The 26,598-nt window shown below is 31.2% G+C and overlaps 1 protein-coding gene across 3 annotated transcripts in view; it reads right to left on the bottom strand.

Moving 5' to 3' along the window:
- Positions 1–26,598, bottom strand: part of ear (ENL/AF9-related super elongation complex transcription factor) — an 81,612-nt gene that overhangs the window by 42,129 nt on the left and 12,885 nt on the right. For all 3 annotated transcript variants that reach the window (XM_085814938.1, XM_085814940.1, XM_085814939.1), the window contains 2 exons: positions 11,142–11,319; positions 5,826–6,049 (listed from right to left, as the gene is read on the bottom strand). In XM_085814938.1, the coding sequence (XP_085671064.1) occupies positions 5,826–6,049; positions 11,142–11,319 (402 nt within the window). The remainder of the gene's footprint in view (positions 1–5,825; positions 6,050–11,141; positions 11,320–26,598) is intronic.

The following is a 26,598-nucleotide window of genomic DNA, read 5'->3' as shown; positions in this document are numbered from 1 at the left end:
TTAATTCAGAAAAAAAAAAAAAAAAAAAAAGAGTAAAATGAAATTAATAAAAAGAATTGCCACATATCTGAATATTTTACAACAAATAGGCGGGAACACTTCTAAAAAAATGGGAAATCAAAGAAGTAAAATTTTTTTCATAATACTTACAGTAGCTTTTCAAGACATTTAAAAACTGTCAAACATGAAAGATAAAGAGCTTCCAAAGCATATGAGGAGGAAATTAAAATATTTTGTTTTGATGTTATATTTTTATCGTGCAAATTTAATATACCATATTAATGATATCAACATAACCAAAAAGAATTCATATTGCAACTCAATTATTTGCCAAAGGTAAATAAAAAGCATTTAAACATTGGCAACAAATTGCCAAATCAGCAAGATTTTTTAATATCTTTCCAAAAACTGAAGTTTGCATCAATCATAAAATTATAATTTTCCTAAAAACAATAAAAAAGTGTAAAAAGTGGCAAATACGAGCATGATCAATAAATTTCATTAACCGAATTTAAAATAAGCATCATGAACATAGCAAAGAAATGCTGGCTCCAAATAATTATTTTATAACTAATATTTATATTTATAGATGCAAAATTAAAATAAAACATAATAATGTGTCCCATTCTTTATCAAGGTTAATTTACTGGGCAACAAAGAAAGTACGAGGCGTATTCGGAAACTAAGTACCGTTTTGAAAAAAAAAAAAAAAAAAAAAATAGTAAAACAATTTTTTTTCGAATCCAATTTTATTTTTACATAAAAATACATGTCTTAAACTATTTTTCAACATAGTTTCCGCCAATGATCAAACACTTGTCATAGCGGGTGACCAGTTTTTGTATACCATCGTCAAAGAAACTTCCAGCCAGTTTCGATAACCACGACTCCACAGCATTTTTCATGTCATCGTCAGATCCAAACCGCTTGCCACCAAGTTCACGCTTCATGTGCAGGAACAAGTGATAGTCGGACGGCGCCAAGTTCTGGCTGTACGGCGGGTGATCGAACTACTCTCAATGAAATTGTCGAATTAACGATTGAGTTACACCAGCAGTATGGGGCCGAGCATTGTCATGGAGCAACATAATTCCTTTACTGAGCATGCCTCTTCATTTGTTTTGAATGGCACGCCTTAAGTTTGTTAAAGTCTCATAATATCATGCCGCATTAATGGTTTCACCTCTGGGAAGAAATTCAGTAAGCAAAACGCCTTTCCTATCCCAAAAGACAGTGCACATGATTTTTTGTGATGACATTGTCACTTTGAACTTTGTTTTTTTTTGGAAAATGAGTGTGTCTCCACTCCATCGATTGTTGTTTCGATTCTGGTGTGAAATGACACACCCAAGTTTCATCACCTGTCACAATTTGGTTTAAAACGTTTTCTCCCTCATCACTGTACTGTGTGAGAAATGTCAGGGCACTACCAAGTCGCTTTGTTTTGTGAACATCAGTAAGCATTTTTGGAACCCATCAGGAACACAGTTTGCGATAATTCAAACGGTCAGACACAATTTCGAACAAAACAGTACGTGAAATTTGTGGAAATGCCTCTGAAAGAGTTGTCATTGTGAAGCATCTGTTCTCATGAATTGCTTCATCAACTTTCCTTACCAAATCATCGGTGACAACAGAAGGCCGACCACTCCGAGCCTCAGCATGGACATTTGTTTGACCTGCATTAAACATTCTTACCCACTTTCTCACCATTCCATCACTTATCGCGTATTCACCGTAAACTTCTGTCACTTGACGATAAATTTCGGCCGGTTTAACTTTCCATGCGTTCAAAAATTTAATCACGGCACGAATCTCACAGTCAGCGGGAGAACTAATTGTCTTAAACATTTTGAATATGCACAGCAAACTGAAAGCCCAACATAGAGCAACCAAAACTGAAAGTCAGTGAACAAGAAAGACTAGTGCGCATGCGCTGGACGCCTACCACAGCGCTAGAATGAAACGGTACTTAGTTTCCGAATACGCTACGTATTACACTAAAATAATACAGTACAAAGTCCAAGATCCAGACATCCAATATCTAGAATGATCTAAAATCCAAAACTCAAAGCCATCAACAACTTCGTGTGCGTGCTTCACGCATGCACATTTGATTCCCCCCCCCATAATAAAACATATGGAGAGTCCCAATTCTTAATTTAGCTTTGGCACTACATAAATACCTCATTAATGAAGAAACAATTTAGCATAAATTCGTGTGATCAATAATTTGGTTCCATAGCTTTATATTTGCTTCACATATATCTCAAACCGAAACATTCTACATAATAACATTGTTGATTTTACACCTATTAATATTTTATATCCTTGATGCCCACAACCAAGCGAATTATTATTTATTTTATCAACATATGACAACTTGAGTAATGACTCATGCATTACTCAAGTTGTCATGTGTCACAATTTTTTTTATATATATTAGTAATTTAATAAAGAGTATGGTAACCTTTTATGTTGACATTACACATGGCAATGATTACAGATTTAAGTTAAATGCACTGTTGACGAGGGAAAATTTAACAAACATTTCTTTCCATATGCTAAAAATAGGTTTTGTTAATGATACTCATAGAAAGATTACATTTAGTGCTATTTGAATTAAGAATAACTGATATGTTTTTCACATAAAACCAGAATCGGTGCTAGAGCTCATTATGGCTGCACCGGGCAGCAGAATTTAAGTAAGACAACTTTTTTCGAATTTTAGAGAAATCATTAGCAACAAAATTAAGAGATGATTTTTTTTTTTTTTTTTTTTTTTTTTTTTTTTTTTCAAATTTAGGGAAAGCACTGGGATCCAAAATTTAAGGGTGGGAAAAAATTAGAACTTAGAAAGGCACTTGGTAGCAGAATTTAGGACCCACAGAGATTGCATGAGGCAGTAAGATATCTAGCGTCAGCCTTCGATAAGTATATGTAGAAATTTATTTGTTCAGAACTTAGATACGCCTTAAGCATGTGCAAGAAATAGATGTAAGTATAATAGATAACTAAACTAATACACTTCAGGCTTAATTGTCTCAGTGCGTGATAGAAGCAAGGCAAAATTTAGCGGAACTTGTCTTTCGTTGCTAATCTCATGATACATACACTATAATGTATAGCGGATGCAGTTAATCCAGGCTAAAATTATACTTTACTGATTCCAAGAAATTTCAGTCTATATATCAAGGTTGCGCTATTCCTTAACTACCTGATTTGATCCAGCTTATTATTTTTTGCAGGCTGTTTTTATTACAACAATTTTATGAAAATTAAAGTTTGAACTTTCAATTACGTCGAAAAGAGTTTCTAATTCTGGAGCTGCAACAGAATCTACAGAGCAAAAGCATGTTTCGATGTAAATTAAACAAAAAAGTGGAATCGCTACAAAAAATTGGTAAAGGTATATCCGCCTCAAAATGATGTGTTATTTGGTATTGGAAAGTCAATTGTACATGGCATAAGAAAACAGAAAAAGGAACTTTTTGAATTTCTTGTGGATTCTGTCACCTCACTCGCAATGAATAACAGAAAAATTATTTGATATGCTAAAAGTGAAGATCATGACAAATTGATGACAGAATGGGTCAGACACCATCACAGCGAAGCCACTGACGGGTCCAATACTAATGGCTCAAGCTAAAATATTTCACTACGAAATGAACTTAAAAACTAAGTGTATTCAACAGGTTGGTAAAACCAAATTTAAAAACCACCATTCTATAAAGCAATTAAGAATTTTAAGTGAAAAAGCTTCAGCTGATACTGAAGCTGCTGAACTGTTTGCAGATGAATTCAGTAATAGTGAAAACTTATCTCAATAAAAAATTTACAATGCTGATAAAACTGGTCTTTTCTGGCAATACGCATTGTAAAATACCTTTGCAACATCTACAGAAAAGGCTACAACTGGTGTCAAAGATTCCAAATCGAGACTAACAATTTTAGCATGCACAAATGCTGCAGAAACGCACACGCAAAAATGTTTCGTAATCAGTAAAAATAAGCGACCTTGAGCATTTAAAGGAGCAAAGATTTTCCTCGTTATATATAGAGCAAATAAAAGAGCATGGATGAACAAGTGTTAATGAATGACTATCTTGAATATCATTTCATACTCGAGGCTTGGCAGAATTCGGTTGGTTTACCTGATGACGCAAAAATTGTCCTGACTGTAGACAACTGTTCAGTTCCTACTTTACTTAAAGTTTGAGTGAAAGATAATGTATCTGTATTATTTATTCCTCTAAATTGTACACTCATCATTCAGCCTATGGATATTGGAATAGTGTGTGCATTGAAATGCAAATGTAAAGTAGAATTTTTAAAATCCATGTTAAATTTCTTGAACAATGGCAAGACCGTTCAAGAATTTTTGAAATATTTTAGAATAATATCTGCTTTGTGGAGCATCGCAAGATCATGGGAGGGTGTGTCTCCAGATACTCTGACAAATGCTTGGCATAATTTATGGCCAGCTACTATATTTCATGGTGAGGGTGATGAATATGATAGCCGCGAAAGTGAAGGTTTTCAGATATCACAAACCAAAGGTGAAATTTTCCAATTAATGGACTGTGTAAAGAAATTTGGAGAAGCGGTAATAAACGAAGATGATATAACAGCAGTTTTTCATTACGATGACAATGCACCAATTATCAATTAATTAATGGATGGTGAAATCTGTAGTATGGTTCTAGATCCAGAAAATACCCCTACCAATAGTGAAGAAAGTGACAGACAGGTTATTGAAAACAAAAAAATGTCGATTGACAAGTTCTCAACTTGGCAATTACAGGACTTGAACAATGGAGCCTTGTAACTTAATAAGAAATTATATCTGTCTACAAAATTAAAGAAAAAATATTAGTACAAATAAAAAGATTTAAAAAAAATCTGAAATGTTTCAGATTTCTAATCACGTCCAAAGGGGCATTTTTTCAACATTTTGTGCATTACCTTACCTTTATTTATTAAATATCATGTTCCTCGCACTTAAACCATAAAATTCAGTTCAAGAACAATATCGCAAAAGAATTTTAAATTGAGCATATCTTTAAAATTTCCAATAGACAGTCTTAAGTGCTGGAGATAAAAATGTTTTTTCAGTACAATGTTGCCATTGCTTGCTCTGAAATCCATAAGTTTTTGTTAATCAAAAATTTATTAAAATTGTACAAAATATTAAATTAATAATAAAAGAAATTCCTCCAGATGTCCATATTCGCAGTAGGATTATGTCATTCAAAATTTGATGGCTCTAGGTACCATTGTTTTATACCAATGTGAGAAACATGCATACATTTATGCAGATTCTTCATTATTTAATTTCTTCAAATATAATACAGGGCAATAATATTTGGTAGCAACAGTTTGAAAAGTGAAACAGACATTCAGAGTGATTCAACGCAAAATCATAAAACAAAAATCCCTCAGGGACAAAGCCCTCTTGGACTAAAAAACCTTTCACTGATGGAAATGTTTAATAAAGTAAACAAATAAATTTAAAGCTTTTCTTTTGTAAATTTTGTTACCCTTTAGATTAAATGCTTCATTATTTCAGGAATCCTGATTTCATATTTTTAATTCTATAACTTCTACATGCCATTTATTAGTTTTAAACGGATGATCAAATATCCAAAATAACCCCAAACTCAAAATCGCCAAAGTCCTAATCTTGGACTTTGTATTGTATAAGCAAAATATTACACTTTTTTTATTCATTTCAGATGGATCAACATAAATTTTATTTCCAAATTAAAAAAATATATATATATTTAAGAAAGGGGGGAAAAAAGGAATTAGAAGAGCAAACTTACACCTCCAGCCTTCAGCAGCTTATGCCTGAAGTCTTCTGATGGATTATGAAATGTCAACCTTTCTAAACGGATATTTCTAACAGGTGAAAACTCTAACCGTAAGTACAAATCATATTCAAATCTAACTTTTTTTGGTTCTTCTTTGGTTCGAAAGTACACTTCTATAGGCATAATAAAACCAGCATAGCCAGATTCCGATACAGAATAAGGGTGCTCCTTGACAACTAAAAAGGGGAGAAAATAAATATTAACTTTGCATTTTATACATTGAATTATTTTTACAAATTGAGTTGTCAAAAAATGTAAATATCAAAGCAAAAATTATTCATTAGGGAAATATGCTTTCAATGTATTTTTCACGTAGAAAATTTTTATTATTTTATTATTATGGTCATAAATTTAAGCTGCAAATTAAGAGAAATAGTTTGTTATACATGACATAAATTTGAGAAGACTATTAGAATTTCAATCTGCATTTATCCTTTCTTGTATTCAAATTTCTGCTAATGTATACTTTGAATGATGTCTTTACGGATACAAAAGACATTCATTCATACAAGGGTTTCCAATGAAATTCAGCTTTTAATTTTACTGATTTTTCAGAGATCAAACTGAACAATTACACTGACAAAAAGCATGATAAAAGTCCAAAAATTATGTAAGAAACTAAGAATTTTTATTTATTTGCTATAAAATATAATGAAATCACTAAAAATATACAAAAATCTAATTTGCCTTACTTAATATTTAAAATCAAATGAAAAAATATATGTAAAAAAAGGGGAGATAGTGACGAAATTCAAATTGCATTTTTCATGTCTTGAAAGTACGACTTAGGACATATATTAGATTTATATATAGCATTGTTCTACCATAAGTATTTTGACACAAAATGGGACTTTTTCTGAAATAACATACCAATTTGTTTTTCATATTTTGATTCTACGACTCAAATTATGCCTAAATATTAAATTTTATAAAATTTAGAGTGAAATTTACAAAGAAATTTAAAAATTTAACTTATCGCATTTTTTTTTTTTTTTCAGTTGGGCCGAGAATAATTCACTTAGCGAACTTCTTAATGTATGGCAACCTGTTTTCCTTACCCTTCTATTGTGGAGGAGTGGGAAAAAGAGTCACAGTGTTCCTAGCTTTTTACATTGTCCATGAGTGAAAAAAAGTCACATCGTTTCTACTTTCAAATAATTTTAACAGGCGAATCAGGATGTTGAACCATGAAAGCATAGTAAATTCTTAAATTAATGTCTTTTTACAAATTTATTGTCTTTATTTATTGGCTTTTTATAAAATTTTAAGCGATATTAAAATGTTTATGCCTTCAAAAAAGGAATTCTTAGAACTAACATTTTTTAAGTGTATACTGTATGTTGTCGCCAATAAAGTCTGCTTGGCGAGATTTGCGCCGGCGAAACGGAAAAGTACCAGAATTTCTTACTTTAAAATATATTTTTTTCACTTCACCTTTTAGCTTCAGTCAAATAACATTAGTCAATAAACATCTTCAAAGAAAGAATGTGCTTTTTTTTTTACTTTGGTTGGCACCAGGATGGAAAGCAGACACCTTCCTTGTAGGTTGGTGCAGCTGTTAATCAGTCATAATGTCGGCGGCAGCAATCCATTCAGTAGATGCGATAATAAATGAAGGCAGTTTAAACGGGTTTTCACCACACTGGCTTCCAGGAAATACCATTTTGTAATGATATTACTTTCCACTCCTTCCTCCTTGGAGCATTCGCATATTTCAAGCTTTCTCTTTTCATTCATAGTATCATTTGGAATTCGTGGTAGTTAGCAAGTAGCATGCTTGAAATGGGAAAATATAGTAACTTTTAAACTGAAAGTCGCAGAATTTGCATGGAAAATGGAAAAAGAGCAGCAGCAAGAGTATAAAAGGTGGATGAAAAGTGTGTGCACAATTGGAGCAAATAGCGTGATCAACTAGCGACAACGAACAAAACAAGACATGTGTTTCATGGTTCAAAATGTAAGTTTCCGAACTTAGAAAAAAAGTAGTTGCATATGTTTGTGAAATGCATGCTCAAGGATATGCAGTAACATACGAAATGTGCCAAATAAGAGCGCTTGGTGCGGCACAAGAAGACATTCCTCTACATCGCAGTTCAAGACGAGTGAAAACTGTTTGCGGCCAATGATGAAACGAGACGGATTTTCGTTTTGCCAGGGTATGACAATATGTCAAAAAATGCCCAGCGACTATGAAAATAAGTTGATGTCCTTTCGCCATTTCATTATCGTGAAGGGCAAAGTGAATCATTATTTAGCTTCACAAATTGTGAATGCTGATCAGATGCCAGTTTATTTTGATGCTCCACAATTACACTGCAAATGAACAGGGTGCAAAATCTGTACCAATACGCACATGGGGATATGAAAAACAAAGAGCAACTGTTATGTTAGCAGTTAGTGCCGATGGCAAAAAACTTTCGCTGTATGTGGTTAAGCGAAAAACAATGCCGAAAGAAAAAGGAACCAGGAATTGTAGTACTAGTTCAAGAGAAGGGGTGGATGGATGACACTTTTGTTCAGTACTGGCTGCAGAGTATGTAGTATAAATGGCCTGAAGTTCTGTTGCAGCTACCTTCGCTTCTAGTGCTGGACAGCTTCAAAGGGCATCTCACTGACACAGAGAAACAAAATCTTAAAAGCTCAAGAACTGATCTTGCTGGAGGAGGTCTAACTTCCATTCTTTAGCCACTTGATGTTTGTATAAACAAGCCATTTAAAATGGCATTCAAACAGAGCTACTGTAATTGGATTACTTCTGGGGAAGAGAGACCATGGCAACTGGACGTCTGAGAAGAGTATCCATCTCAGAAGTGTGTGCATGGAAAAGCATATCCGATGATGTGACTGTAAAAAGTTTTAAAGTAACCGGCATATCAAATGCTTTGGATGAAACAGAACATGATCTCCTTTGGAAGGATAACGTGAATGAGGAAAACGAGAAAGATGACGTGAATGAAGAAAATGAGGAAGATGCAAGTGAAAAAAGGGATGACGACGATAACTAATACATGGAAAAAGGAACAAAAGTACTGGTACTACAAGTGTGTTGAAAATTATTCGCGATAAGTTTTTAAAATCTGCTTAGAATTTGAATTTTAATATTTCATGTGTACGCATTGTATTTGTTAACAATTAATATGTGCTCATGCAATTGGAAATGATTTGTAAGGACAAAATAAAAGATAGAAAAATGTGATAAAAAAATTTTTACCGATTAATTTATTTGCACTCATATCGAGTGTTGTTCACAATGCTTTTTTTTTTTTTTCTTTCTTGTGGTAGCTTGAAATTAGAAATAATACTGCTCACTGATTCTCCACTATGTGGCTGCCACTACAGTGCCTGCACTGCCATCTTGTGTATTTTTATGCTACCGTTTGCAACAGAAAGATTTTACATTTGCACATGCAGACATAACCAAAATTTTCATACAGTGTGTCAGAACAGATTTTTTTAAAAAATAATGTGTGCAAGATATTAAAAGAACCAACATTTGTTTAATTTGTATAAAAGTAAATATTAAAATTGCAAGTGTTGGTTAATTTGTGCCTTTATATTATGTTCCTATGCGAACTAATATGCGCCGAGTGTTGATAACGTAAACGGGATAATTTATATATGTGGACAGAATGCGAGTTTGTAAATTTTAGGTAGCTATTAGACAACTTTAAATTTAATACTTTTATTACTTATATCATTTTTCTTCCACTTAGAACTTAACTTGGCTGTTTGAAATGAAATTTACACTAAAAATTACTCATAAGAAAAGGCATGATAATTGAACAACCCGTGTAATGTCCGCACCTGCATTTTAGTGATGTAATTTTAGTAAAAAAAGTGCAGACATTACCTGAGCATATACGGTACTTTTTATATTGCATAAGACTATGCTTTAACATTTTAACCATGCTAAAGATATTCAAATTAAATCTGAAACATACATAAAACTGATCTTAATACTCAATAATGAGAAATATATATACATTTTATAAAGTCAAAATTATCTGTCATTACAATAAAATTTTTATTACGTTATAAACATTTGTTCAATAAAAGTCAAACTAATTGATATTACTCAACAATGAAAAAATGATAAGAAAGGTTCATAAATTCTAGAATTAGGACAACATGGCTGATACTCAGCTTTCCTTTTATCTGCTGTTTTTATAATTTTATGTTAAATTACACCTCTACATTATACAACAAAAGTTCATACTGATTCTATAAATGACTTGTTTACCTTTAAAAAAATAAAATAAGCTCGAACAGTTTTAATAAACAACAGTTTAACAGAGTTTAAAAGTTAATTTCTGTAACCAAACATGTTAAAAAATTAATAATAATTAATCATTACATGTCATTATAAGTCTTTTCAAGGGGGGAAATAGATTTTGAAAAAATGATACAGTGTAAAATAATATTAATGGTATAGGTAGAAAAGTTATAGATTTTAGATAGATGAAAAATGTACGTTTTAGATAAACTTATATTCAGGATGCAGCATCCATTTACTTAACAAAATGAGAACCCTCTATCCTATGAAATGATGCATTTACTATAAAAAATTTTTTTTTTTTTAATTGCCTATTAATGGTCTATTTTCTACTGCACTCAGCATCAGATTCATGCTTGAGACTAGATGAAGTGACATACTTTCTTGAATTGTATTAATATGGCTTATTCAAAAATTTTAAACAATGTTACTTATTTAAAAAGCTTTTTTATTATTATTTTTTTATTCAGTAATTAAAATCTCTAACCATTTATGTGTTTTTGATGCAAAATTTCACATAGAAGGATGGCTTTCCAATTTATAAATCTGATTTCGGGTTGGATTATGAATAAAAGAAACCTATATACAAAATGAAAGGGTCACTGGATTTATAATCAAGAAAATATCACTTATTCATGGCAATTTTGGAGAATGTTACAGTTTCAGGGACAAACTTGTAACACTCAGAGGAACATAACAGACCATTTTAACCTTTAACCCATTTTTCATCATTTAAAAAATGGGAGATTATATGATATTAACCTTTATATGTATATATAAATCTACAGTGTAAAATCAATGATACCCAATTTGAATGATTACTGTCTTTTGCAACAATGCATACTTGATGCTTCCCATGCAAAGAAAGATACACAACTCTAGAACTTAATTTACAGCACAACTAAATGGTACACCAGATTCCTTACATTCTATTAAAGCTATAAAAAAATTTACATTAATATTTTCTTAAAACTACAATTTAAAATAACAGTCACCTCGTTTTGGTTTTGGGAAACTTTCATGAAGGTGAAAGACAACTTTTTCAACAAAATACTGGATATTATGTCCTTCAGCACCACGAACAAACACTGTCCAATCATGGGTAAATCCCTCTGATGTTGGTTTCTCTCTGAGGATCGCCCGATGGCCTAACTCTATCTTCACTTCAACACTCTGCAAAAGAGTACAACACACATTTACAAAAATATTTCATACTGTAAAATATGGTGTTCAAATAAAAAACGAATAAAATAAAGAGATGTAATAAATAAAAAAAAGTTGCATTTTTATGTTATGACATTACAATCAGAATAACATATATGTTATTCTCACTAAAATATCATAATATAAAAATGTAATTTAAAAGTAATTTTTTGCACACATACAATTTAAATAAATTATCTTTATTCTTGCAAGAAGATTAAGACAAAACTTTTCTGTTTACTTGACATACATGATTACTTTTTCACCTAACTACAATACATAGTTCGAGACACAGAATCATTGGAACTTCGGCAATTCTGGATTTTAACCTTCTAAAACCTGGCCGAAATTCTCATAATACAGCCTTCTTCAGTGTTTCATGCTTGCTTCTTGATACTTGCTTTGGGTCGAAGGTTGAACATCCCTGGTCTAATTACAAACAACCCATGGTATAAAAATGTATCATTTCTTCACACAGATATGTTTAAAGATGGCTCCTAGCTTGATATTCATGTTTTTAGTCTTATACCAGCTTTCTTTAAACTTTTTTTTCCACATGATGTATTACCCAAAATTTGTAAATTAAATTTATTGCTTAACCTGTTTGAACTTTTTCTATCTACTACAGTTACTTTTTTTATTCTTCCGACTATTATTTGAATGCTGCAACCCTCTAATCTTTTCTTTTTTTCCTTTTTGAAACTTGCACGGATGATTTTTTTCTTACTTTATGTTTTGCAGTACTCTTAGGCGATTTCAATCTCAGCATTACTAATAAAATAATGCAAAATCAGGCTCTCATATGCACTGCATAAACATACACATCAGTTTTGTACTTCTATGTATACTCATGCACACAAAACAAAATTTATCTGTGCTCCATGTAAAGTATAGCTGCTAATACATTAGAAGTCTTCAGGTCAGACTAAGCTGCTAATAGCTCTTTTTCTATACAAATAGTAATTCTTTTAATTTTGAAAAGAAATTTATATATAAAAGTTATTTTTAAATGAAAATCCCCAAAAATGTATGTTACAAAAATCTTATAAATTAAGCAATTTTCATTTTATTTACATTAACTCATAGTACATTTTTTCTCAAACATGTTTACAAACGATAGACGATATTTGTCATAAAGTATTCAATGTCCAAGATGCAAGCTTTAGGCACATTAAATAAATAATGGCCTGCGGAATTTAAAATTTTAAAGATTAGTCCTGCATATGTGAATCATCATTTGCAGTCTTCATATGCAAATATTTTAGTAAATAAAACTCATATTTTCAATTTCATGATCAAAAACAAAATGATAAAAGATAGATTTTATATATAAGAACACATCATTCATTTTGATTCTTCTTTTATATATTTTAATACAAAATATATTAAAAGAACCAAGGTCAGATTAATGGCATAATTATTAATAAATAATATTACTATTTTACAAATTTTATCTCATTCAATTCTGCACATCACTACATAACATAAAAGTCAATGCACTGTTGATACCTACATTACTCAACTAATGCTCACAACTACATATAACTAGGCATTAGGAAAAAAGGTATGAATAAAGACTAGTTCCAACAGGGTTCGTACACATTTCTGCACACGGAAATTAAGTACTTTTAAGGACCATCTATGAAAAAATTAAGGACCTATAAGCAAATGGGAACTGAATAAATTCAATTAAAAATATTATCTATGCTGAACTTCACTTTTGTAATACCTTCCTAAAAGTAAAATAGATCCATAAGTAGGATGCATTAGTATTAAATATAATTATTAGTAAGTTTTAGAATAAAATAAAGTTCATTATTAAATATTTTACACTCATACTAACTAAGCATATTTGAAAGAAGATAAGTGACATTTTATTTAGGTTTTACCAACAGTTAGCCCTTTTTTTTTTTTTTTTTTTTTTTTTTAATGTCTCATTTTGTCACATACTTGCTCACTTTATGAGTTTAGTAAATAATAAGTAGATTTTATGTCAAGTGGCATAGGTTAAAGTGAGAAATAAAATCACAAACAGCATGATTCAAAAGACTGGCTGTTGTCGCCGCTCCTGCTTGCCTAGGAGAGACCTGATGATCAGAACAAACCTTAAGGCCTGATGTAAGCACGGTTCACAATTTTGAAAGTTAGCTGAGGTCTGTCTGACGCAGTTAGTGTCGTAGCTTCTAGTAGAGTTCCAGGGATTGTAACTCAGTTAATATAGTTTAAGGTTCTAATAATCCACTAAAGCACCAGAGGTGACAAGTTGTTTTGCATTATTTTAAGTCTCAATAGATGCGAAGAATAGGTTTTTACATGAATTTTTACATTTTTGTGTTTTACCTTGTGACCACGATAAGGGTTAATGAAAGGCAATAACTCGCTTTAAAATGCATAGATAATCTTTAAAGGTAACCAGTTAGTTATAAGTAATTAAATTGGGTATTAGATAACCTTAGTCATTGTGGATTTGCATGGCCACTATTAAATTTTATTTATTTTTTAACAATGTTTGTTAAAAAAGCCTTATTAAATCACAATGTAATAAAATTTCACAGTTTAAAATACATGTAATTTATAGCATTGATTCTTAAACGATATTAGGATAATTATACATTAAAATCTACAAAATATTTATATTTTGTAGCAACAACACTCAACAAGATATTTACGAGTCTGTTTAATTTGAAGCCTTCCCAGACATTTTCGCTAATTTATATCAATTTACTTCTCTTTAAGCATCTTTTCTAACAGTTAGAACTTTGTCTCAATATGCAAGGCAGTGTTCTCACTAGATTCTACGTTTTGTATCTCCTAACCTGTCAACCTCTCCAAAATGTACCTATAAGGGTTTACTTGATCTGGTAAAAGTTAAATAGTCTAAAACCCTTCGGACAGATTTGGAGCAAATTATCGCTATATCTGAAAGTAACTACAAAGATTTAAATAAGCTTCTTATTTAAAAAGAAGAACATAAAGCATGTTCTTATGCTAAAAAAGTCAATTACAGCTCTTGGTTATGTAATTAAACAAGAAGAATCAAATGCAAACTAAAAATATGGACTAGTCATCAAAGACTATACAATTCAATTTCAGTTTAAGCTGACTCAGTAACTCTATTGTCATAACAAATTCAAATGTTGGCAGCGGTAATGTAAAGACAAATAATTGCAAATTATCAGGGCTGGCAGGAACTAATGCCAAGTGAAGATCAGAAACACATTCTTGTTTTAGACTCCAAAAATCTCAGTTTAAAAACTGTTTAAGTGATTTGCATTCTGGTGAGAAAGCAGAAATGGGAAATTATAGTAAAGGCTGAAATAGTAAACAACTGGGTAATTTACATAATATCTGCACATATCTTTGAAGAATAATTTTCCTTTCTCTTAACGTATTCAGTTTTTTTCTTCCCGGTTTCCTTTTCATTTTAGAGTTTTTGGATTTAATTAAAGATTTCTGTTATTCTAAAAATACTAAAGCATTTAGAATGTATAGAGAAAGCTGCTAATTTTATAGTAATAGGAACATTCAGTAGAAATATGCAATATGTATGGTAAGGTTCGGTTACAGTGCTGGTGTGGCAGAATTTTTTGAATTTATTCACACGTTGAGCAACAAAATCTAGAAATGTCAAAACTTTTAGAATTTAGAACAGGCATTGGAAGCAAAATTTACAAAGGCACCAAGCAGCACAATTTAGTGTGTATGATGCATTAAGTCATATTAGATGAATCGTTTAAATTGTCAGTTTTCAATTTCTTAATTTAAAAAAAAATTATTTTCTATAATGCCTGTCTATATAAGATTAGAAGCATTTTTGATATTTTAAGCTTGTGTCTAGTGAAAAATAAAGAAAATAAAGGGAAGATAAAAATGTTAAGAAAAAGATTCTAGTATCAGAGCTAAAACATTCAACTATTATGTGTTTATTGCTCTTCCAGATGTTTTCCAAAAAGTAAAAAATTATGTATTAATACCATGGAGACATTTTTCATTTTGCCACATCTTTCTGGAATCTTCCAGAATAGTGGGCCTACAAATCTTTCTAAACTTTCCAAGCTGCAATGTCTAAAATCCTAAAAAAAAATTACCCCTGCCAATTCAGCAACAGCAAAAAGCCAAAAATATATTTATAAAAAAAAAAAAAAAAAAAAATTTAAATAAATAAAAATCTGATAAAAAATGTGTAAAATTAATTTTATACAGAAAACGGATGCATATTCTGAGACAGTTACATGAGGAAACTCTTACCAGAAAAAAATTTAAAAGAAATTTTTAATTAATTACATAGCTATTTTGCTTTTGCTAAGAACCGTTTCGTAAATTGTGCTTTATAGCATTATACCTTGCTTATTTCTCAGATTCAAAATATTGTATAAAAAGTGGCGAAAATGGAATTTTATAATACGACAGCAAAAAATAAAAATGCTTTATTTTAATGTTACTTCTTAAATGTAATTACAATATATTACCATTATTTAAAAAAAAAAACTTATCAGTGTTACAACGTTTTAAAACAATCGTCGAAAAATTCCCAGATATCAGAATTAACAATTTTCTACAGAAACTTATCTTAAAATCGCAATGTTGATAAGTTGCCAAATTTAGAGCAATTTAATAAAAGAATTCATATCCCCAAAAGCGAAAAGTTGTTTAAGAGCGCTTCATTAGCAAAAATGAAATAATTTCGAATGCTTTATGTTTCACACTTGCTCAGAAACTCTATCCCACCCTTTATATTAGAAATAGGAACAAATTATAACCCATGAACGCATTCACCCATTCAAAAGATGATAGAGAATTTGTCAGAGAATTGCCAAAAATATTCCTCCAAAATGCTAATTCACACTCAAAATGGCAGTCATAAAAACAGTCAGAAATTTCAGATGATTAAAAATTAAGAACCTAATGACGATTTTGGCCGAAATTAAGGACTTTTAAGGACCAAAAACCGATTCCAAAAAACTTAAGGACTTTTAAGGACTCTTAAGAACCGTACGAACCCTGTTCCAAGTAAAGGGAACAAAGGCATCTGCTGAGAATTATTTTCAGAAGGCACCCTCAGCAGCTCAGTTACTCTCCTAAGCAATAAATAAGCATATTTCATATTGAATTATTAATAATTTACACAAGGCACCAGCTGTACTAATTGCAAGGGCTGCCAAAAATGTTACAGCTATGGCTGGTAAGAATACTGAACTTTATTGTTGTGTTGTAACTTATCTCATTGTTTGACAGTAACATCAGAAATAAGTCTATGGATTTTATCCTTACCATGATAAACTTCATGGCCTTGTTACAGGGTTCGTACACATTTCCTTACATGAAAATTAAGGACTTTTAAGGACCATCAAAGAAAAAATTAAGGACCTATCAGCAAACAAACAAACAAACAAAAACGAATAGAATAAAGCGATTATCCATTTATGAAACTAACAGAAGTGTGTATTATGCACTATTATTAAATTCAATTTAATAAACATAAAACAATTTTAAAAATTGAACTAACTCCCTACAAGTTATGAAGTAGATAACATTAAATTAAGAACATAATTTCTTAAAAAGCATGTATAAGTGTATTTTACACTAATAACAGCTACAGATATTTTAGAGATTTACATGATTATTATTTAACTTATTTGATATTTATTTAAACACAGTCAACTACTATTACAATTGCAATGTAAGAATATTTTGCAGATTAAAATAACAGATTTGTAAACATACAATTTATTTCTTTGGTTTTTTGAAAGATACTAGAATAATAAACTATACAATAAAAAAATACAAAACATTTATACTTTTTTAAAATCTGAAATTTTTTCAGATATTTTAACATCTAATTTATTTATGTCTATTTCCTTTTTTTTTTTAGCTATTTTTCTAAGTTCATTTGCTTTGATAAACAAATCAATGTTCCTGCTGGTCTCGGCTTCATCTGCTAAAAGCATCTATTGTTTCACTTTCATCTGCTAAAAGTATCTATTGTTTGACCTTGTTTCAATGCTGCTGCTGATCTCATTTCTTTATTAATTTTGATATTAAGAATACCTCCAGAAAATTTTATGTAATCAAATACTGTGCATTGAGAAATGCATGATGAGTCACTTAAATTTTCAATTTCAATTCCTTTATTTACAGAGAAGCCCCTTTCCACAGAGGCCTGTCCATGTGACAAGATAAGAATCATTTTCACTATTTTCCATACTTTAGAATAGTGAAAATCATGAAAATAAGAAGTGAGAAATGTGTCAAGAGATAGATTTTGAGGATCAAAAGTAGAAAATTCATGTAAATTTGTCTTAACTACTTTGTCTAGAATCTCTCCAAACTGCAGCAGAATTTCATCACACTTATCTTGTAAAACACGTTTATTCTGCATTAATACCATTAGAACTATTTTCTTTTTGTTCTGGACTTTTTGCCATCAACTGTGGGTCTATACAAGATACATTTCGAATAAGAGAATAATTTATTGGACATTTAGCCAATAAATTGTACCATTGTTCAGACACATTGTCGACCTTGTTTCAATGCAAAACTTGCAGCTTGTGAAATGTCCTTCTTGCGGCATTTTTCATTCATTAACTGCTCAAATAAACTTTACTTTTATCATTATAGCAATTTGGATTATTAAATTAAATTTATAAAGATTTTCTGCTCTAGTTATTTTTGAATATTCTAGTTTCAAAATTTTAAAGTGCTAAAAGCAATCATTTACAAGTTTTAAGATATCTTCAGCAAAAAAAGGAATAAGTGGTTTATCGCCTTGATAATATTCAAGGAAAGGCAATAATATTTTTGACAGAGAGAGACAAAAAATTTAATTTTATAAGAAATGTTTTATCCTTAGTTGCCTCCAAAATATTTGAGATGGATTTCAATGAATTTTTTTTAAACTGCCCCATTTCAACTTTTATAATGTATAATAGCAAGTCATCCCATATTTCAATGGCTCTTTCAACTGCTGGGACATTTTGCAACCATCGGTAAAAGCAGAACTTCACAGCAGAAAATTTAAACATTATTTCTTTATCTAGCAGATGATGGAGCAAAGATAAAAATTCTGCAATAATTGGTTTTATTGTTAAACAAAAATGTATGAATTTTTCTTACGCATTATATTTTAACACTTAAAAAATGTACTTTATCGATAAAAAATTGCGACATCGCGAAATATTCTAGGCAAGAATTCCTGCAGAGATTCCATTACATCGCTAAAATTGCCATAAGAATGCGATATTGGCAATACCATGAACACGTTTCTCCGTGTAGCAACCATTCTGCTTATCGGTCATTTTCTTTTAATTTATTAATCTTCCGTTTCTTTTATTTTTTCTTTCAACACTGACTTTTTATTCAGGATTTAGCTTTTATTTTAATTCCTAGTTATAAATAGGTGAAATTAGCTTAATAACAAAAGATAATTTCAATCATTATCACAATGAAATTTTATATCGAGCAACTATTTGGATAACTGATGTGATATTAAAATTCAATAACATTCTTCTGAAAGCAGTATTCCTTTTATAAAAATACTTGGTAAAATTCTAGTATGGTGCAGCCTTGGCGCAATTTCGAAAATTATCACCAACACCAAAATGACCCGTTTAACTACCCATCGTATATGTCCCGTTTAATGCTCATCATAAAATCACCAAAAGTAGCCAAATCCCTTATGCAACGGATACCTTGCGCATAGGATTAAACCAAATACTTAATTGTCTATTGAAGCTTCAAAATGTATTTCCGAACTTCACTTTTTTTTGGCTAGCGTTACCGAATTTGCTCTTGGCGACCTAAAATCGAAATGGAGCCAACAGATTTCCCACGAAATTGATAACAGACCCTCTGCAGAAACAAACTCATAATCCCGATATCCCATACATATATGTGCAAAAAAATAAATAAATAAATAAATAAACTCCGTAGAAAGTGATCAAAAATTAATTTATGGCCTAATTCAAACAAACACAGAAATTAAGGTAAGCAAAACCATGTAAAAACAAATTGAAATGATAAAACGAAACTTAGCTTTCATGTGAATTTTCAGCGCTAACTCTCCCATTCTAGAAATTTCAATTTGTTTCAGACAAAGACCACATTTAGCTTTATAAGGATTGTCATCCATCAATATCCAGTCTTTGTAGTCAGCTTGATGAAGCCACAGTTTATCGAAAATGCATTTTCCAGGCATCTCGTTTCTATTGGTGTCGGAGGGGTTGTGGCCTTCCAAGTTGGAATTGTTCTAATTTTGGCAAATATTTTCAGAATCCCCCCCCCCTGTTTTTTTCCTCGAGCACCTTCATCATCACTTTCGCCTCTTAAAGAACTTCCGGCTTCACGCTTTCATCACAATCTGCCTAAATTTATGGATAACACTTGTTTCGAAAGACTGGGTAAATAGCCAATCAGACACCCAATACTTTCGTCCTAGGGTAGCAAACTGTTTTTTATCATTTGCAATGCATATCTGCCAACAGATTGGTTAAGAGCCATCTAATTTTAATTCCATATTCATGAGAAATCGCAATTCACACTTAGAATGGCAATTATTAGAAATGATAAGAAATGTCAAAGGAGCAAAATTAAGGACCGTTTATTCATTTTGACCAAAATTAAGGACTTTTAAGGACCAAAAATCATTTTTGAAAAAATTAAGGACTTTTAAGGACTGTACGAACCCTGTGTTACCATGCATTGTTTACATCAGCCTTGGCTACTTTACAGGTGACAGTACGACTTTGGATCAGATCCGACCTAAATTTGGAAGAAAGATTTCTCTCTAAAATGGATTCAATAGTCTCCCATCTGTCTTTCCTTTCCACCAAACATTTCAAGAAAACTTCCTGCTTGCCCTGCATTTTAAGGGTCCCCATGCCAAAGACACTATATATTCAAACCTTCTCCAGGATAGGAATTCAAGCCCTACAATAAGGCAACCAGCATCATTAGCCTCTATACCAGTCAGATTACTTAACCACTGAACATAACGTAAACCTCGTGTAAGCTACAAATATATGAAAAAAAAATATATATATGCCCAGTAAATGTACAGTAGAATATTTTTACGATCTTCAATTTACAGTAAAATCCCTCACATCTGGCACCCAATAAACTGGCAATATCAAAATAATGGCCCTTTTGAAAGTCTAAATTTAAATCCAAAAATTTAGGTCCACGAGATAAAAAGGTATGCAAAGTTCTAACAATCCGAAGACAAATTCTGGAAACATTTGTGTTGTGTTTCTGTCGCTAAATGTAAGAAGCCTTATCTAAATAGTGAAATAAGAAATTATTCAGAATATAGCATCTCTGAGACAAGTGTCCACTATTTTCAGAAACAATTCAGACAGAAGGGATGCCCTATTTACTTTGTCTCTTTCCTGGAAAGGTATACAGGGTATTACTTTACATCGCTATTGGTATAAAGTGTGGCATACGTTTATGCTCGTAGATGACAAATTGAGCAACAAGGAATCGTTCCGATTTGAAAATACCTCCAACTTCCATATCAGACATCTTGGATTAATTTACATACTCAAAGATGATTAGTGTTAAGGGAAAAGGAGGGACAGGCTTGGATGGATGCAGGTAATTCTATTCCCATCGCATTCTCTCATGATGATAGTAAAATAATAATAATAATAATCTGAAAGCTTTCAAATTTTATATTACGCTCAAAAGGGCATTTATATGTTACCTAACAATGCTTTGCATGTTACCTTTATTTACTAAATATGCACTTAAACTTCTGCAAAGAGATAAAGAAGTAGCTATCTTGTTTCTTTAAGTAAGAAAAGTTCTTCACAAAAAAAGCCTAATGAAATTAAAATGAGACACAAGATCAAAACTGCCATGTTGCCATCAGTCATGTTGTAAAAAAAAAGTTGTTTTGTACACAGATGTGGTTTGTTTTTGAGCATGCAACCCTTTCTTTACTACTGTACGATTCCTTAATTATGGTGTTGGGAGTTAACATTTAGTGAATGTCATTTTGTGTTAACATTTATTAAGTTTCTTCAAATGAATCACAATACTACAGTTGAGTGGAATGACAGTAAATGAGAGGTACATGTCAGTGTCTTATTTTATTCTAATATTAAAAATGATAGAATCAACAAAATTGAGGAAATGAATGAAAATTCATTACAAAAAGAGAAAAAGGTACTGCATGATTATCCAAACTACTACTGGAAATTTGCAAACTTGTTGCTGATTTTGAAGAGAAACTTTTGTATCTGTATCTTTTAAGTCTATTTTAACGATGCATCCTGGAACCCTACTCCCCCCCCTCATGCATGAAATGCACATTTCTTCTTTTTCTGCACTGATGTTCTTCCCATGCACACAGCAATCTTTTTTTGCTAGTAAAAATCAAAGAACTGTGCAAACTTGGCATCATGCCACTAAAATCCTAAAATGAAAAGAAAAAAAGAGGTACATGAGGTTAGGCCAGCCATGTTATTCTCCATACGTGTGAAAAGCTAAGTCTGACTGCCAAAGATGATAAAAACTGCATTATGCAGTCCACCACTACATTAAAATGCTGAAACTGCCACAGAAGCAATCATAAGCTGGAGTCACATTGGCAAAAATGTCTGGAAAAGCAGAAAGGGGAAATGCTAGACTGATAACTGGCTAGCCACAGGTGCTTTTGGTGACATTGTGTGTTGCCTCAGTAAAATTTTTTCACAGCTTTTCAGTGGGAATGTGGATAATCAGAAAGTACAAGTGAAAAAAAGTATGCCATGTTCCTCCCCCATACACACACAAGGAGTTCTTGGAGGACTGTTTCATGAATTTAGAAACTGTTTCTTCTTGCTATTCCCTTTCATCTTGTGTCAAGCCAAAGACATTAGAAAATCAATACAAGCCAAAATGCACCAATAACAGTATTGCCGGAAATTTTTGAGCTAAAGTAGCAAGAGAAGAAACATAAAGTAGGAAAAGTGGCACATGATATCAGTGATCATAGATTTTTTTAGAATGTCATACATTCGTGAGTTCACATGACCTCTTATTTCAGCCTATGCAAATGTGTAACTCGATGCTTGGCCGTTTTATTATTAGTTTTGAAAAATCTTAATACCGTATTGTTAATTTTCCATTATTTAAAATCTCAATTTCTTTTAATTAATTCTCAATTAATTTAGTTATTATTTTTTAATCATTTTGTTCATATTTATTGTCAGCTGCATTCCCACATTTGAATTGTTAACACTATTTTACTAATTCTTTTAAGCTGTAGTTTATTTTTATGTGCATTAAATTCACATTTACGTAGACAATAAGTCAATACACTTTACATCCTACTAAATACATCTTCAGTCAATAAGCCTATTTTCACTGTCTTCCTAACCAGTTCTCAAACATAGTAATTTAAGACAAGTATTTCAAAAAATTGTGCTGCATTTTTCCTGTCACTTATAATTCACACTTTAACCCTCTGAGTGATTAGTTTTACGAATCTGCTTATTAAGACCTGTATTTAAACAGCAAATCTTAGCTAAATTTGCATCATTACTTATTTCAGGTTCTGTTTTCAGAAACATCCATTCATTAAGATGATTTTTACATCATTAAAGAAATTAAAGAAGCAAAATATTTTAAATTGTAAGTTAATACATACCAAGTGAATATGCACATGCCGCCCAACTGGGATGTTGGTTACTGACTCTGACTGCCATACCGAAGGGCACGGGTTTGAATCCTGGAGAATGCATGGATGTTTGTAAATGTATAGTATCTGTGCAGCATTGGGGCACTTGAAATACGTGGCTAGCTGAAAGTTCTTTTGAAAGGTTGGGGGTAGGGAAAGAAGGGTGGGAGGCTCTTGGACCTGTCTCTCTGGGATGCTCTTTTTCAAAATTGGTGGCAGAATTGAACAAAGTTGTACTGCCACTACATGGCACCCAAGACGCCAACATCAAGTCCAATTTTGACTCCTTGGCATGATGAAGCTTGCTGGCTTATTCTGATATAAGTGAGATTAGTCACAACAGCAACAGAAAGCATATGACCAAATAATGGTGGTCATGTCACTCAAAGGGTTAATTTACATGGAAATTATAACCTGACTTATCCTGAAATCCTACATACAAACTATCAAAATACTGAGCAAAGCAATCAGTCAAACATGTAAAAACACCAGTGACTAGCATTGAAAACTGAGTGCACATGTACTCATGGGCTACAATAACAGGATTGCTGGTTGCCAACTTCTTTAAGGCTAAATAAATTATTACCTTTTATTATAAATTAATTTCATATATACATCATATTAGTAATGCATTTTATGATACATAAAAAATTTAAGGAAGCAAAAAGTAGCAGGAAAAAACAATGTATTGGTAGAAAATTCGCAAAATTGCATAAACTTGTTAAAAGTAATAAATCTACAAAAAATTCCATAACCTGGTAAAACACTGCGCCAATTTGATGCAAAAAATGTGTGTTAAAATTTTAACAAATAAATACTTAATTGCATTCCTGTCTGCAGTAACTTTGTAAAGTAGAAGACAACTTATTTGCTTTAAAGATTGACTTAAAAGATGTTAAGGGATAAAACTGTTACTAGTAAAAATTCAAGCATGAAATGGACTAAATTAATGCAAAGTTTACGGAAAAAGCACATATGTAGATACGTCTATTAATGACAAATGAAAAACTAAAATATTTATTGCCTGATATTAACAGAAAGATTGTTTTCAATAAATAAAAGAGTGGATTTTAAAAGATAAAACATTTGTTTGTAAAGGTGATACATGTAGTAGTAGAAAAACAGCTGCACAATATTATTCAGAGACAACATGACAGATTCAGAGAAGCTTCCTTTATTATTCAATGGATGCCAAGATGTTTTTACACACAAAGGGGAAAAAATTTTCAGTAGATAACAAGAATAATAAAGTACAGATAATATTCGAGAGGTGACAATATCACCAAATATCACTTTGGTTTCACAACCCATGAAATAAAGCATCACCTTGCATACCTCAAAAAAAAAAAAAAAAAGATTATCTGAAATGGGAATTTGAAAACTGACACAAGATCATGTTTTATCTAATACATCTTTCAGCACAATATATAGCAACTCAAAAATAATGAATGTGATACATTCAAGTGAATGATTTGGATGAAGATGCACAAAAAAATAAGGGCAAAATAAAAAAGATTATTGTATTCCAGTAATGATCCAGCTGCATCAAATATCCTATCTTTAAATATTTAAACATTTATAAAGTTTAACCCTTTATGTCCCAAATGACTTTATTTTTTAAAAAAAGAGTTTGAAACTTTTTTTTGTTATATTTCTTTATGCATGAGAAACATCTCACATTAAATTTACAAAATGTTATAATTTTTCCATTTCTTTTTTTAAAAAAATTTAAAACTGGAACTTAAAAGTCCCGTTGGGAATAATTGTATCCATATGAAATGGTGCTAGTAATGAATAAGCTAAAGAAAAAAAAAATTTTTAACTCACATAATCACTTTAATTAGAAACATTATCCCTTAGGACAAAATAATCCCTTTTTACACAAAAATCCCATTAATTGTGGAAATTATAAAAATAATTCTTTTTTCATTTACACAGAAAAAAATTTTGCACAAGACACATCAAAAATATAGCTTTCATTCAATTTGTTTCAATGAATATAATTGACAGTGCCTCAAGATTTAGCAAAAAAATGGCCATTCTGTTCCTTTATATGGATTTCTAATATAATCAGATGTCGAAAATTTGCTACCCCTGCGTTTCGATGTAGATACACCATCTCAGAGGATCCAGTAGAGGAACGTCGCCTTCTTCATTTCTTGGGAACAATAGATGACATTGTAATGAGTCCTAGTGTCACTCTTCTTTTATACTGAAGAAATGGCAAAATTTCTCTACTAATTCAAAATACACTCTATACAAATAACAAGTACACAAATAACAACTTTGTACTCTATACAATAACAAGAAAAAAAAAAAAAAAAACAGTGGTGCCACTAATCTCCCCCCTGATTTCTCTCACACAAAGATTTCAACATATCATTCTTGTAAACACTACCCACGTGCCTCTTGCAGTCCCTCACTACTATGGAGGCTAAAACGTCAAGTTTCTTTCTTTCTTTTTTTTTTTTATTTTTTATTTTATATATATATAAACAGTTTATGTCTCGGTTCCATGGTAATTTGAGAAAACGAATACAGAACGATTGTTTCTTTATCTGAAATAAAACCTTTTGTCGATAATATGGAAGTCAAAATCTATTCTCTTTTCAAAGTTTTATCTTGGGCCAGAATTGGCAAGCCTTTATGATTGCTTCTTACTGTGCCACATGCACATATTCCAAAAAGATTATAGATATTCAATAATTTTAATTGATGAAAAAATATTGTAAAAAAAAGTAAAATATGAATAAAAATGCAAATAAAAAATTAAAATGTCAAAATTAAATGAAAAAATATAATTTATTGTAAAAATTAAGCTTGACATTTGAAAGGAAACAATATACTAAATAAAAAGAATGAATAAAGTCTAAAATACACAATGCTCATAAATTAAAGGACTCTGCAGTCCTGCAAGAAAAATCTTTCCTAACTCAAAAATGAAGGTTTGAATCTCAAAACTTAATCATAAGATTAGTGAAATATATTAAGCATCCATAATCAGAGATCCAAGGCTTAAAAATTAAGCAACAGCACTTCCTCCAAACTGGCCATTTCAGACAAGGAATTAGCAGTTAAAATACTAATTGAGCTCCCATCACCATCTAATTCTGGTAAATAAAACTTAAAACAGCAGGGATTTTTAAAGCCTCAGTGGAATCTTACTGAAAATTTACGTCCTATTGAGTGATTTTATTAATGGGACTTTAAAATCTGGTAGGAAACAAAGGGTTAAATCTAATTTAGGCAGAAAAAGCAATCTTAGGCTGCTAAAGATTTTAAGTAAAACTCTATCAATTTCAATAGCAACCAGACACAAGTCCCTCTTCTTCAAAAGCAAAATATTTGGTGGTTACACTGGAGAAGGTATAGCCACTAAAAATCATCAAAGGGTAGAATCACGTGAAACCGAACTTTTGTTAGAGCCATTTGTTGAAGAAAACAGTAATTAAAAAAAAAAAAAAAAAATCTAAAATTTTAGAATTTTGAAAGTGCTGAAAAGAGATGGAGTGGAATTAACAGGGCTATAGAGTCGGAGTCGAAATCGGAGTGGGGCAGATTTTTTTGGTAAAAGGAGTCGGAGCTGGAGT

The sequence above is a fragment of the Stegodyphus dumicola genome, chromosome 4 (assembly GCF_044657685.1).
Source record: "Stegodyphus dumicola isolate Sdum_Otavi_A_Nest chromosome 4, ASM4465768v1".
Lineage (NCBI taxonomy): Eukaryota > Metazoa > Arthropoda > Arachnida > Araneae > Eresidae > Stegodyphus > Stegodyphus dumicola.
Note: the sequence above shows the minus strand (reverse complement) of the source record. Positions and strands in the feature narration are given on the sequence as shown.